This window comes from Penaeus monodon, unplaced genomic scaffold, assembly GCF_015228065.2.
Source record: "Penaeus monodon isolate SGIC_2016 unplaced genomic scaffold, NSTDA_Pmon_1 PmonScaffold_5684, whole genome shotgun sequence".
Classification (NCBI taxonomy): domain Eukaryota; kingdom Metazoa; phylum Arthropoda; class Malacostraca; order Decapoda; family Penaeidae; genus Penaeus; species Penaeus monodon.
Window position 1 is genome coordinate 3,573 of NW_023660645.1, and position 15,361 is coordinate 18,933.

A 15,361-nucleotide genomic window follows, 5' to 3' on the forward strand; every position below is an offset into this window, starting at 1 on the left:
TCAGTGTTTCCAGTGTTCTGAAAAAAAGGAATGTAGTTTTTCCAGTATAAGAAAGGGGAATGTCAGTGGTTCCAGTGTTAAGAAAGCGGAATGTCAGTGTTTCAGTGCTAAGAAAGCGGAATGTTTAGTTTTTTCCAGTGTTAAGAGAGCGGAATGTCGTGTTCCCATTGCGGCTAGACTCTCTGAGTCCCAGCCGCCGTAAGGGGAACGGACGTGTTTTTACCTCCTCTCGCGCGCCTAAACAGACTCAGCAAACCATGCCGTCTCATGGGTCCCGCCAAAAGTCAGGGGCAATACGACTACCCTTCCCCGGGTCACAGGGGGCCAGACCAGGGGGCCGTCCCCGGTGCTTCCTCGGCAGCTAGCCGAGCTCTCTTCCCCAGAGTGAAAACAGGACCTTGGCCACAGGGTATCGTGCCCCTCCCCAGGGTAACAGGCCTCCGCCCCAAGGCACGGGCCCCACGGCAGCGCGGGACAAAGCGCCCCCCGCCCATGATAATGGGCACACCCTCGACAGGGTGGTCAAGGCGGCCCCTCCGCCCAGGGTACAGGGCGATTAAACAACCATGACAATGAAAGCAGTGCATTCCATTGACATTGATAGCAGTGATACAACTAAAAAAGCAGTGTATCAGATAGGCAATATAACAAATTGTGCTGAACACCATCTCTGTTTTATGCAACAAGAGGGGAATGGGCAAGGAGTCTTGTGCGACCATATAAAGAAGCTGTATAGCCCTGAAGAAATTAATCATGGCTCACTAAACATCATTTGACACATATCGAACTAGAAAACAAGAAACACGGACACGTTGACACTAAAAGGATGACAATGGTCATCGTGAAACAATGAATGGATCAGTGTTGTGAACAATAACAAATTAGTGTTCGCAACGAACCAACAAAACAAAACATTCCAACTACAGATGGGGCACCACCAAAAAAAAATCCCACAGCACCTTTGTGGACAATTTTTCACACAAACCAGTCACCAGGCACCCAAAACACAAACGAACCAGCCTATAATAAATCAAGATATCATAGAAAACAAGATAGACTTGCTGATTGGAATGTCTTGACAGCAGTCTCTACATCAACGAAATTGCTCGGCCAAGAAAAGTAATGGCTTACTCAGAAAGCAGGAATGCGGAGGGAGGAAGCATCATCGCCAGCAGATCCCCCTCCCTCCAAACCCCGTCCTCTCTCCCCTCCTTGCCACGACAGTCCTCCTACGAACCCTTCCCTTCGCATCCCCTCCCCTGTGAGGCGAGGGAGAATGTGTCTTATACCGCCACCAACAGAACCATGAGCGCTCCACACAACCTCCCCCCTCATACAACCTCTACCGCCTGTACCGACCACCCCTTACTCCTCCCTCTCCACGCCCCCAGCAGCGACACGGACCTCGCTGCGAGCCAGTCCCTCGCCGGCACCACGCCCGGCACCACGCAAGCACTTCCCCCACAATGCTGAGGGCGTCGGTTCTCGATGAGGAGCGAGGGCATGCGACGCAAGTTACCCGAGGAGAAGTTATATAAGAACAGCAAGAGGAAAAACATAAGAAAAAAATCTTCCACCCACCCCGTCCAGTGGGAGACGCAACTCATCACCAAGTACCTGGAGTCCCCTGCCCCCACTCTACTACCCCCTCAACCACCACAAGTCGCCCACGGTCACGTTGTCAACATCGCGAAGCGACCTGAAAGCGAAGCAACACAAAACGAGCAGGACAAGGACGTTTCATTACCGCACCCCAGAAAAGGAAACAAGAAAGAGCACGCGAGGAACGCCAAACATCCCGAAACTCTACAAGGCGTTGAACGTCCCAGTTAGTGTATCTATACATCACTAGTTGCACCCTGACACAGAGGAAGAAGACATAGAGAAATTCCTACCCAAGAGTTGAAAAAATCAAATGCAAAGGCTTATAAGCACAAAAACATGACGCAGCATTAATTATTCTAGCTTCCAACTGAACTATCAGGAGGGCAAAGCTATAACCCCAGGAACTCTTCACAGAGTACAGATGTGGTCCTAAAATTGAAATGTGTTTTTAAACAAAAACAGTACAAGAGCGACCAGGCTGTTTTGGACGAGCAAACACATCAGCAAGGACCAAAACGTCAACCATCATGCTACTATCACATCAAAAATAGAACTATCAATGCACAATTCTCTCCCGTGGTCACTTTAGAAGAATCGAAATGATGATCACGGACTGAGAGAAATATTCGACAACCTTTGCATTAGTGAAAACAGGGCTCATAAAAGAATGTAAGTAATTTCATTAACATCAAAATCAAATTTTATAGATGTGATGACAGGGCGAGGTGAGAGGAGTATGCATATACGTAAGGACACCTTTAAATCAAATGAAATCTCACCCCAAGCATGCAAATAATACAGCTTTATGAGGACATCTTCGGGTGACTGTACAAAGCAAAATCTGTTTCCTTCCTTCATTATTGGTACGAGTCTACACGTCGCATTTTTCATCTTAGGCGAACTAACCGATGACCTGAACAAAACCAAATGCAAAATTAGCCGGATCATTAGGCAAAAACAATTTAAAACAACCATAAAATAAACATCCTACCAGATCACAGAACCACTCATTCCGTGCAAGACGTCATAATATCAAACAGAGTCGACCTCATTACGTTATAGCGACGGTTATACCTTGCAAATTGCAGACCACGAAATATTAACTATGACAATAGATATAAAGAGACCAGCGTGTAAACACCTATCATAAAAAACTTCCCGTGACCTGACAAATTACGACCCCCAATCCATTCTGTCAAAATATAGTGCCAGCCAGTCGACCCTCTTAGATATTCTTACAACAGATGACGTTAACAGACCAAGAAACATCTCTCGAACGTACTGAAAAATCGTATAGAGCCACTGCCCCCCTGTAAGGACCAACAATGTTAGACGTCCCCCCGACCCTCATGGATAACTTGAGGACATCAGAAGAGCTATAATGTACCGAAACAAACACTCACAATTCTCAAAACAAAATAGAACCGACATCGCCCTTCACTCTGGAGTATAAACAAAAAAAGAGAAAATGTTAAAACATTAAAATCCACTCAAGCAAAAACAATGTATTCCAAGAATAAGTCAGGACTGTAAACATCGACACCAAAGAAACATGGAAACATTTAACACGTTAGGATGCCCAACTAAAAAAACACCACACAGGACACGTCCCTAGCTGTCCATAAGTAGTATAGACATAAAACGCACTACTTTGCAAAAATATCGGTAGACTCACCTATTAAACAAGACAAGCTGCTTCCTTGGCCCACAAAACACAACAAGGACAAGGTTCTCAACAAATGCTTTCCAGACCACAGCCAATAGGCGTGGAAACAACAGTTAACAATAAAACATATACGCTGAAAAACGAATGCGTAGGAGGGAAACATTGCTTCGATTTATCAAAGAAAGCTTACCCGCAAGTGCATTCTATTAACTGTCATTATTAAAACACATCTATAGCACGGTACCTACCCATCACTGTGGAAACATGGTATCTATAACACCACATCTTCAATCAGGAAGAGCAGAACAATGAACAATTATAGTCTCTATAATTTATCCCAGTAATATCTAAAGTGCTAGAACGCATGTGCCCCCCAATCCAACTATCAAACATCTTAGAATCTAACATCTTATTTCCGAAACGCAACATGGGTTTAGATAGTAAGTTATTCCACTGAAACAGCCTTACATAAAAATCACAAACAAAATATTTATGATACATAGACAAGAATCAAATAAATTTACTGTCACATTGGTGATCTCTCAAAGCATTTTGGACAGATGTCAGCCCATGAATCCTGCCTGCACAAAATCAGAGAAAAATCATCGGAATGACAAATATTGGTTTAAGAAGGTTATCTATCCACACGAACAAAATCAGTCAAAAATTAGTAATTAATATGTCAACTAAGAAAGCAGTCTCTTTCGAGTCCACAAGAAGCAAAAATTATTTGACAAAAAACGGCTAAACTAAATCCTGACCAAAAACTCAATGCATCTTTATAGGCAGTCGGCAAAACATAGCAAAATCCTTTAAACACGTCCATAAGAATTTGAAGGCTATCAAATTAAACAAGCATTCTGTGAAAAATCTAGAGTACACAACAGACAGATACATGACTTCGAGACACAACATTGACAACAATTCACAAAAAGTAATAGGCACGCTTATATATACCTAACCCCACATAAAAAACCAAAAATCCCCACTGAGACGAGAATATGTTTGTACATTCCCTGCACTCAGCATTATAACTATTGTTCCAACATATGGGGTTACAACCAACAAAATCAAATACAAAAAGCACAAAAACTACAAAACTTTGCAGCACGAGGGGCAATAGGCAACGTAAAATAAAACATGACAAAAACCCCACACTTAAACAAAAAGCAAATGCTAAAAGTCAACAAAAATGTCAATGATACATGTATACTCATCCATAAATTCATAAAGGGCGACTATCCTCATTGGTTAATGCCTCACAAACAATGTACAAAAACAGGCATCAAACCAGACAGATTAATCTCTACACGTAAAAAGATCATACACGGAAATAGGGTCAAGCAAATGCAAATCGAGGACCCGAGAGCTGGAACAACATACCACAAAATAATTAGAAACAACTCCAACCAGCTTACATTCAAAGATAAATTTAAAGGCCATATTAAATTGTCAATGACATCAGCTTTAAATACAATGAAAAGCCATGTAACATTATTTCAAGGATGTGACCATCTTATCTATTTTATTTATTTATATCTCTCCTACCATTGATTACTATGTTCTACGTATTCTGTATTAATGTTACGATTCAATATCTATGAAGAAGAACCATGTAATTAATGGAATAAAGTGTTTTGACTTTGACTTTGCCTTGAATGTAGTGTTTCCAGTGCTAGAGAGCGGAATGTCAGGTTTCCCCCAATGCTAAGAAAGCGGAATGTCAGTGTTCCGTGCTAGAGAGCGGAATGTCTTTGTTCCAGTACTAAGAGAGCTAAAAAATATCAGTGTTTCCAGTACTAAGAAAGCGGAAGTCAGGTTTTCCAGGCTAAGAAAGCAGAAATGGCGGTTTCCAGTACTAAGAAAGCGGAATGTCAGTGTTTCCAGTGCTAAGAAAGCGTAAAGACAGTGTTATCCAGTGCTAAGAAAGCGGAATGTCAGTGTTTACAGTGCTAAGAGAGCGGAATGTCAGTGTTTCCAGTGCTAAGAAAGCGGAATGTCAGTGTTTCCAGTACTAAGAAAGCGGAATGTCAGTGTTTCCAGTGCTAAGAGAGGGAATGTCAGTGTTTCCAGTGCTAGGAGAGCGGAATGTCAGTGTTTCCAGTGCTAAGAAAGCGGAATGTCAGTGTTTCCAGTGCTAAGAGAGCGGAATGTCAGTGTTTCCAGTGCTAAGAGAGCGGAATGTCAGTGTTTCCAGTGCTAAGAGAGCGGAATGTCAGTGTTTCCAGTGCTAAGAGAGCGGAATGTCAGTGTTTCCAGTGCTAAGAAGTGGAATGTCAGTGTTTCCAGTGCTAAGAAAGCGGAATGTCAGTGTTTCCAGTGCTAAGAAAGCGGAATGTCAGTGTTTCCAGTGCTAAGAGAGCGGAATGTCAGTGTTTCCAGTGCTAAGAGAGCGGAATGTCAGTGTTTCCAGTGCTAAGAGAGCGGAATGTCAGTGTCTCTAGTACTAAGAAAGCCTTACATTCGCTTTATCGATTTAAAAATGCGGCCCCACGTGGGAAGATGCATCCTCACATACACACCACTTGCACTCACACAAACAGCATACACTAACAAGCGGAAACTCCAGCTTGTTCAGAATAAAGCAATCAGATGGACCTATATGATCAATTGGCTGCTATGCAGCTTCTTGGATGACCCTAAATTAAAACTTAAATTCAAAGGCAAGATTTCGGACACCATTCATAAGCACGCAGGTGTACCTCAAGGCAGCATAATCAGCTCAACACTATACATATTATACACGAATGACCTCCCCGACACCACATTTCCCGATTCATTAACGCTTCTTTACGCTGACGACTGCACTCACTTAGCTAGACATGATTCGCTCGCTGGTGTTGTCCGACGAATCAACGACGAGCTTGACACCGTCTCGAGATGGCAGCACAAATGGCTTATCAAAACTAATGCGACAAAAACAAAAGTTCTATTTTTAAACCCAAAACACAACCCTCCTTACGATCCAATATACCTAAACTTTTTCGACAGACTACAAGCACCTCTTCAAATAACACGCTCTGCACCGTGGTCGGTGTAACCACTGATTATATTACGTTTTCATCATCACCTCACTAATAAAGCCACCCTGGCTAACAAGAGCTTACAATCGCTTCATTGATTCAGATGTGCAGCCCGAAACTGCACCTTTTCAAAGCCATTATACACCCACTCCTCATATATGCCCCACTCATACTCACACTCGCAGCACATACAAACAAACGCAAACTACAGGTCATCCAGAATAAAGCATTCAGATGGGTCTACAATGTAGGTTGGGACGAGTTTGTCATCACGATTACAGGAGAGAGCTTCTGTGTTTCCTCTTCTTCCCCATGGCAATCGCGTCTCGGCGCGATTGTTGCCGGATCTCGCGACTAGCATGTTTAAACTTTTAAGCTTTTGTGTTTGTGTTGTATTTGCGCTATCAGCTCAAAAACAACTACTTGCCAAGGGCATGGACTCCCCCCATCCTGACTTTGTTGAAGCCCCAACATAGGCGCGAACCTTGATCGAGTTCTCTGTTAAGAGCTTGTCAAGGAGAAAGAATCAGTACACCATGCCTAGCCCAAAGGCAGAAGCTGAGAGGATCATTGCAGCCATCACTCCTCCAGGTAGTAGCAAGTGATGCCTCACAATCCATGAGGGTAACAGACAGCGCCTCCTCACTACAGACAGAGGCAGTTGCGATCATGGGAGCCCTAGCCCACGCATCCCTAAGGGAAGGACACGTGGTCATACATACAGACTCGAGGGCAGCCATTGACTGTCTGTAGCAAAGCTCACCCAAAAACAATATCTACCTTCTGACTACCATCCTCACAATAGCACAGGGGATTCTTGCTCAGGGTAGAATAATAATCATAAACTGGGTCTCTAGCCACAGAGGCATCAGAGGGAACGAATTTGTTGACAGACTATCTGACATTGGCAGGGATATGCCCCCAAATCCCATCATCATAAAACCGAGCCGAAAAATCTTAAGGCAGAAGTGTAATGCCACAGCAAGTGCCTTCCTCCTGCAGCTTCACAGAGAGAAAACGAGATACTCCCCCTCGGCCAGATGGTACTCAAACGCCACAGGCTATGAGCCACTGCCACTCCTTGAAGCAATTAATAGAGGTACCGAAGTCATTCTTCACAGAATCAGACTAGGTTACCACTGCGCATGGCAGATCATACAGACAATTGACCATGAAGAAGGGTGTTGCATGCACTGTGGAGAGCCGAACACCACATTGGTACATTACTTACAGAATTGTGAGTACACACAATTTCTGAGACAAGGATCGCCCACAACAGCCGCCGGGCTGGTAATGAGATTATACCGCATGCTTACAACATGACGGCAGGAGCGACTGCTGGCAATCCCGCCACCACGGTAAGCATAGAGTGTCAGAGAACAAAATAAGACAACCATAAATAGCTGACACAGGCCGGGCCATATATATGAAGGCCCGGGCGAAGCCAGAACTTCGCAAAGCTTAAACAACTACAACAACATCAGCAACATCAGTAATCTCTGATCCTCCAGTAGAACACGACTACAGCAGTAGCAACACAAGGACTGCCCAGTCCTTAGCCGACTGGGGAGCCAACCCTGCTCACCCGTTGATCTCCACTTCACCTACAGCACGCAGCCATACCCGTGAGCACTAATATCCACAAAAACACTCCCCAAAAAGCTAAGACACCGGTCTGAATAATGGATGCCAAACCACCATCTACTATAGCCGTCGCTTCCGAGAAGGCCCCCAAAGTTGTTCATTATACTGCTGCACAATTCACTAGCAAAGGACCGCCAGTCCACTGCGTATGCGAGGCCCATCCTAAATTTTCTTTTATGTATTTTTGAAAATATGTCTGTCTTAGATAAACATTCAGAAGTTTTTCACTTGGTGTTACTTTTGATTTCTGAAGCCAACTGTTTTTCATTAAAGATACTGTATAATTGCATTTTTCAATTCCCTCGTTCTTTGGATTTGCCCTCTGTCTATTGCAATGAAATTTGTATCGTTATTTTTACTGAAACTACACTCTTTTAAACAATTTGTCCACTTTACGCGTCTTTGGTAGAACGCCATGACTCTGGAGAAATTCTATGGTTATCTCGTCCTGTTTAATGCCATGGCTTCTTTAAATGATAAGTTACACCCTGTACATAGTGCCATAGTGTCACTGGTATGCATGTAGATCCCGCAAATTGGTATCATTATAATTACGTAACAGTGACGAGTGTACAAGTGAAATGCATGTATAAATGCAAAGTCTACTATGGTGTCCTTTTTTATTAATTTACAAACAGATGGCATAGGAATTTAGCATTCCTGTGGAGGCTAGTATTATTTCTGGTAAACGACTAATGATTAAGACGATAATAAACATATCACTGATTCTTTATAGCTTATATATTTGTACTATCAACAATATCGGTATCACCCAAACCCCGACCTGGATCACACAACCATTTTTTACGCATGAAGGGTAGGTGTACCCCTCATTATGGGCATACTTGTATTCATGAATAGCTAACAATGCCCTTTTATATCAGATGGAGCATTCACATTATCCATGTTCCCTGTCATGTCTTCATCCACTTTCGAAATGTAGCTATTTGGGTATAGGATGGCTATTGCACATGATGCCTTATATTTATTATATGATGACATGAAAACATCAGTTAAAATGTAATATCTAATATTTTACTCAGGTCTAGTCGATAAACAAATACCATGATTTCCTGTCGTTCAATATGTTATTTATGCATTATATTATTATATAACGAGATTCTACGACTGACTTACACACACGCACACACACACACGCACACACACACACACACACACACACACACACACACACACACACACACACACACAACACACACACACACACACACACATATATATATATATATATATAGAATATATATATAATATATATATATATATAATATATAATTATATATATTGTGTGTATAATATATATGTATATATATATATAATATATATATATATTATATATATATATATATATATAGAGAGAGAGAGAGAGAGAGAGAGAGAGAGAGAGAGAAAGAAGAAGCGAAGATACGCGCATTACGGCATTTCGAAAAAAAAACACGTATAGTGTGCTGCTGCCTGTGGACAAATATGCGAAGTAAAGAGTTGCCAGTTAAAAAATATTGGTGATTATTCGACTGATTATTATTATTATTTTTTTATTATTATTATAATTATTATTATTATTATTATTATTATTATTATCATTATTATCATTATTATTAATTACTATTACTATTATCATTATTATATTATTATTATTATTATTATTATATATAATATATATATATATATATATATATATATATATATATATATATATATATAATATATATATCTATATAATATATATATATATTATATATATATATATGTGTGTGTGTGTGTGTGTGTGTGTGTGTGTGTGGTGTGTGTGTGTGTGTGTGTATAAATATATATATATATATATATATTATATATATATATATATCTATATATATATATTATATATATATATATATATATATATATATATATATATGGAAGAAAAATCTACAATACAAAACCTAGATTTACTGAAAATAAGACAGTTTCGAAATCCAACTGGATTCCATCCTCAGGTTTCAAGAGGAGAGGGAGAGAGGCAACGCGGTAAGGCTTTCAGGACCTCTAGGTCTAAAGGTTTTTTGCTGAGGTGGCTTAAAGAGAGCGATTTGACTCCTTCACAGCAAGCTCGAACTTGGCTCTTCCGTGACACCCTGGCTGTTTTGCGCACACCTTTCTTTGATGCCGCGTTTCTAATCGCTCGCGATTAGCTTCGTGTCCTGTATTCTTTCCGTTACGCATTTGTTCGGCATTAGGATAACTCGCTTCGCATTGAAGGTGAACTGGACCCCATCTTCGAGCTCGGCTCGGACGTGGGCAGACCTTTACCTCCCGCAGGGGAGGGTGTGGGGGTCTTAGCGTGCCTGCCTTAAGGTGCCAAAGCGAGTTGCCAATCTTGATAGGGACTGGTCTGGCAGACCTTCTCATGACTGCCGCTTGTTGTGGTGTATGAAGGAGCTGTGTTTTTGTTTTCCCTAAGCTGAGCTCGTTTTGCTTTCGTATTTCTTTCCTTTTGAGACCGGTTCCACTAACTGCAACGTGCGACCCCTTGCAGTTGCAGCATTTGATGCTCTCCTTGCATTTGGCGAAAAAGTAACCTTTGCCACCGCAAAGAGAACATCTCTCCCTGTGTGTGTGCATGTGTGTTTGTTGTGTTGAAATCTGTAGCAGTTTAGCCATTGTTCGATGAGAATAAAGCACTCTGGCTCGATATTATAAGTTGGGACTGATGTATTGAACATTATGATCCCATGTGAGAAAAGTTTCTGGCATTCCGAGACACGAATCTTGACGATTCGTGACTCGGGAGGCTTGTATATGTCAAGGAAGTGACACTGTTCTTGACGGATTCTTCCTGGCTAATTGAGTCACACGTTAGTGTGAGGATCGTCCTGTCGATCTTTATAGCCACGGCCGTGCACTTTGCCTTCGTTCCGTTGAGGGGAGAGTAACAAAACCATGGTCCTTCAATTTCCTTTGGCCTTTGGTTGAGAGAAATGGGTCAGTTGTTCGGGAATGGCTACCGTCACTTTGAAGCCAGAGTGGATTTTGAAGAGGTATGCGACTGCCACCTCAGTGATTATGAAGATCTTTTGGGGAGCCACTTCACAAGAGATGAGCTCTCCAGCATATGATAAATTGATGATATGTCCCATGATCTTGCTATAGCTTGGGTGATATGATGGGTCAAGATGTTCAATCTAGCAGAGTGTTGATTTAGACAGAATGGGGAAAGGTGGCTGAAGGTGTCAAAGAGGGAGGGACTCCTACCTGCCTATTCAAAAGAATGGCAACTCAAAGGCACTCTAAGGCCCCCCAGACACGTCCGAGCACGAGCTCGAAGATGGGGTCCAGATCACCAGAAGTTGCGCAGTGAGTTATCCTAACACCGAAGAAAATCGTATAGAAAACAGTAGCTACAAGCTAATTGCAAGCAATTAAAATCGCGGCAACAACGAAAGGTGTACACAAAAACAGCCAGGGTATCACGCAAGGGCTAAGGTCCTGTTTGCTATGGAGGAGTCAAATCGCTTTCTTTAGCCAACCACAGCCAAAAACCTTGAGACCGAGAGGTCTTGAAAGACCTCTATCTCAGTTCCGAACTCTGCGGCTTAAGTACACCTGTGCTGTGTAAGCATGCAGGGAACAAGGGGACCCTGCTGCCCAATGAGCAAGGACATGGCTGTGGAGCTGGTGTGACCCAACCTTGGAAAGTACGTTGAACTTCAGGTTGCGGGGTCGTGCTGCTACACGGTAATGTGTGGAGTGTGGCGAGAGTTACTTTGGTGGAGGAAAGTTTAATCGTGGCCGAAAAGCATTTAAAGGAATTTGGGTTTTCGGTGCATATGAGCGGGGTACAAAAAACGTCTCTTTTATTATAGTGAAAGACAGATCCGCCAAAACTGTCAAAAATTATTAAAGAACATATATCACTTGGATCCACTGTCTATACAGATCAGTGGAGGGCTGCACCCGTCTCAAACAGTTGGGGTAGAATTACGAAACTGTTAAACACTTGGTACAATTTGTATCCAGAGCAAACAAAAAAGAGCACACATAAAATATAGAGCGTCTCTGGAGCACAATCAAAAGTTGGGAGCAATGGCCAGGTAAATTCCAAAAATATTGTGAGCAATATTTTGCTTGATATGCCTTTTTTGCATGGTATAAGCCAAAAAGGTGCCTTTGTGCATTTCTTCGGGCAACTGCACAGCTTTATCCCCCACCACAGTAAAACGGTAAGTCAGAATTTTATCTCGTATAGAACTACTAACGTTTTTGCTAACGTAGCGTTTGTCGCTATTTGCCGTTACTTTAAGTGACTACCTTTATATGTATAATGTGAGGACATTATGTACATATATAATAGGTGAGATGTTTTCATAAATTTTACCCTGATAGTATTTTGTTGAGTCGATCCCTTAACACCCACGAATGATAAAGACATTAATACCCAGCGTCACCTCGTATATGGAACCATAATGAAAAATGGAAGACTTTGTGCATTTAAAACTTTCTATGGGTATATTTGGTGTATATATCTAAAATGCTGATTAAACGGTTGAGTAAATTTTCTGTTAGCGATGTTAAGTTGCGTTATTGGTTTTGGGTCTTTTTACAGCATAACACCAGTATTTCTCATCCTTATTTGAGAAGCATATCTCACCCTAGACCATTGTTCTGTGCAAAACACAATAAGCCAATCAGAAAATTTAGTAATCCCACACCAGCCACATATATGCCCACAAAATGTAGAATGGCGTGGCCTGTTATCCGCGATATATGAAACAATGTATAGTTTTGTTCATATTTATGATATAAAATATGAGGGAATAAATCGGATTCAATATCTAACATTGTCTATCTGTGCGATATTAACGTGAGAAAGCTGTCTGCCCAATTCCACTTATTGAAGATAGCTCTCCAAAGAGCGACATAAAATTGTGTAGTTGAAACCCTCATTCGTCTTTAACCAACATATATTAAAAAAAAAAAAAAAAAAAAAAAAAAAAAAAAATAGATATATATATATATATATATATATATATATATATATATATATATATATATATATATATATATATACATATATATATATATATATATATATATGAAAGATGGAATAATGCAATGTCGCATTGGTATCGATATATAGCCCTCCCTGACCAGGACTCGAACCTAGGTCACTCCGGGTATGAAACCGGAGGCCAGTGCTAAACCAACCATGCCACACGACCCACTAAAAGAAGTGTGCAACTAGGATCTCACTAGCTCCATAGACATTACCTATCTACTCATACTTGAGTAATAATAGCGTAGTTATATATATATGTGTGTGTGTGTGTGTGTGTGTGTGTTGTATATAATTATATATAATATACATATAAATGTAACAATATCAACATGTATCGCGCGTAACAATATAAGTTGCATTCGAAATTACGAAATTCAGTGCATCTTGGGTGTATTTACTTGGTAATTGACAATTACCAGGAAATCGGTGGTTTGTATTGTATATTAAAGAAAAACAAAGCTTAACCAATGAAAACTTCAGTGACGTCACTTTTACTGCCCAATCATGATGGTATATTTCTAGTAGCTATGCTCTTGTCCCACAAGAGCATAGCTACTAGCATAGCATAGCTGTCGTTGCTGAGAAAATAGTGTAAATTTTTTTTGTTCTTTAAAGCCAGTTGATTTTGTCTTTCACGCTACTGCTGTAAATAATTTTAGCGTCATGACAAAGATGTAACATAACAATGCAGGTGCGACTTTAAAAGGTTGGTATGGTAATGCATATTGAAAACCAGTAATCTTGTGTCTGTTGGGATAAAAGTGATCAACTTTATCTTAATGAAATAGTGGAACGGTGATATAATTTTATGGTGAAAACGTGTAAAAAAAAATCCAAATAACTGTTAAAATATAAGCGCGAAGCGAATATTTATTAAGTGCTCAAGAATTTCAGCACTGAAATTAACTACAGACTAAATAGATCGCATAAACTGTTACTGCGGTTTTTCATATAATACATATTGCGACATTCATGGTATACAGGGAAATACGCTAATCGGTGAAATAACATTTTTGGGACCGGCTTTTGATTCAAACGGCGATCATTTGTTAGTTTGAGCTAGAGAATTGGTAGGTTCCTGTTGAACAATTTTAAACACTAAGTATTCTATAAGATGGCAGTGTCCATTTCCCTCCATCTTTGTGCGTCACTTTCGGTAATATTAACCGATATCGGAGCTCATTGTTTCAAATGTCGAAAAGAGCAATTTAAAAATCAGACAATCGTAGGAATGTAAAAACGAAAAAACGTCGCGTTGTATGAAGGTATGTTTTTCCAACGAGTCAATTATTACGATAATTTATTATATCAATAGAGCTTTAGTAAATGGAACGCCACACAGGGGTCCAGGGGGCATAACTCCTTGCCTAGACGCACTTGTGGTCTACCACGGGGGTCCAGGGGGCGGAGCCGCCTGGCTAGGGGCATGCAAGGGCTTTTGGTGGCGTTATGGCTGTAGGTTTTATCGAAATATTGGTATGGATCCCGTAGAGTTTCTCGAAGGTTGGCGCGTCGGTTTTTAGTTTTCCTTCTGTATTCATTCTATTTCAGCCTGTTTTACCACATAATCTGCTATTGGGGTTATCAAATCAAAATTGACGATGGAATGATCGTATCTCCTCAACGATTCATTGGCACAAGGAACATCCCCTAGAATCGTTGAAAGCAATGGATTTCATGCAGAAAAATATCATTTTTTCGAAAGTAACCCACTACCCTCTTACACATATTGGCCAGTACATTTTTCTGCATTAACTTGTTAGTACTCCCTTCCACCTGATTTTATAAAAAATAAAAGAGATCCCCCGAATTAAGTTTGTGTAGCTCCAGCCAATCGAGAGCCGGTCTAAGTCATGCACCTCTGCAGTGATTTTCATATATATGTGTGTGTGCACATATATACATACATCCACATCTCAAAGTTAATGCTGGTAATAGAAAAAAACATTTTATATCGTTATAGACTTTATGAAGATAATTTATTGTAGCAATATGTTAAAACCGCATATTGCAATAAATCTTACTACTTTAATGACAGTATTACACATTTATGTATTTAACTAAAATTTGGGCTACTATAATTTGTTGTCAGCTTATCAGCTGAGCGGCGCCTTTTGTATTTTCGAGTACAAAATTGCTGTAAATATGTAGAAAACGGATCAATTACTGGTTGACAATAAATAAGAAGGGTCCTCCAAAGTCTATTTGTAATTACTGATGTATGATTATCTGCATGTCTTTGACTCTGGAAATATGTCTATGACTCACCACTAAATGTCTTAGACAGGCAATTTTTGTCAGACATTAATTTCATTTTTTTTTTTTTTTATATATTTTCTATTCACGTCTAATTTTTTCCTAACGCGAAAG

The 15,361-nt window shown here is 40.5% G+C and overlaps 1 protein-coding gene across 1 annotated transcript; it reads left to right on the top strand.

The window, feature by feature from the left end:
• Positions 1 to 267: 267 nt before the first annotated feature.
• LOC119571261 (extensin-like) lies at positions 268 to 2,208 on the top strand. The gene is made up of 5 exons (XM_037918652.1): positions 268 to 384; positions 429 to 545; positions 1,302 to 1,501; positions 1,591 to 1,828; positions 1,966 to 2,208. Exons 1-5 carry the CDS (start codon positions 268 to 270, stop codon positions 2,206 to 2,208), a joined length of 915 nt encoding a protein of 304 aa, XP_037774580.1.
• Positions 2,209 to 15,361: the final 13,153 nt, after the last annotated feature.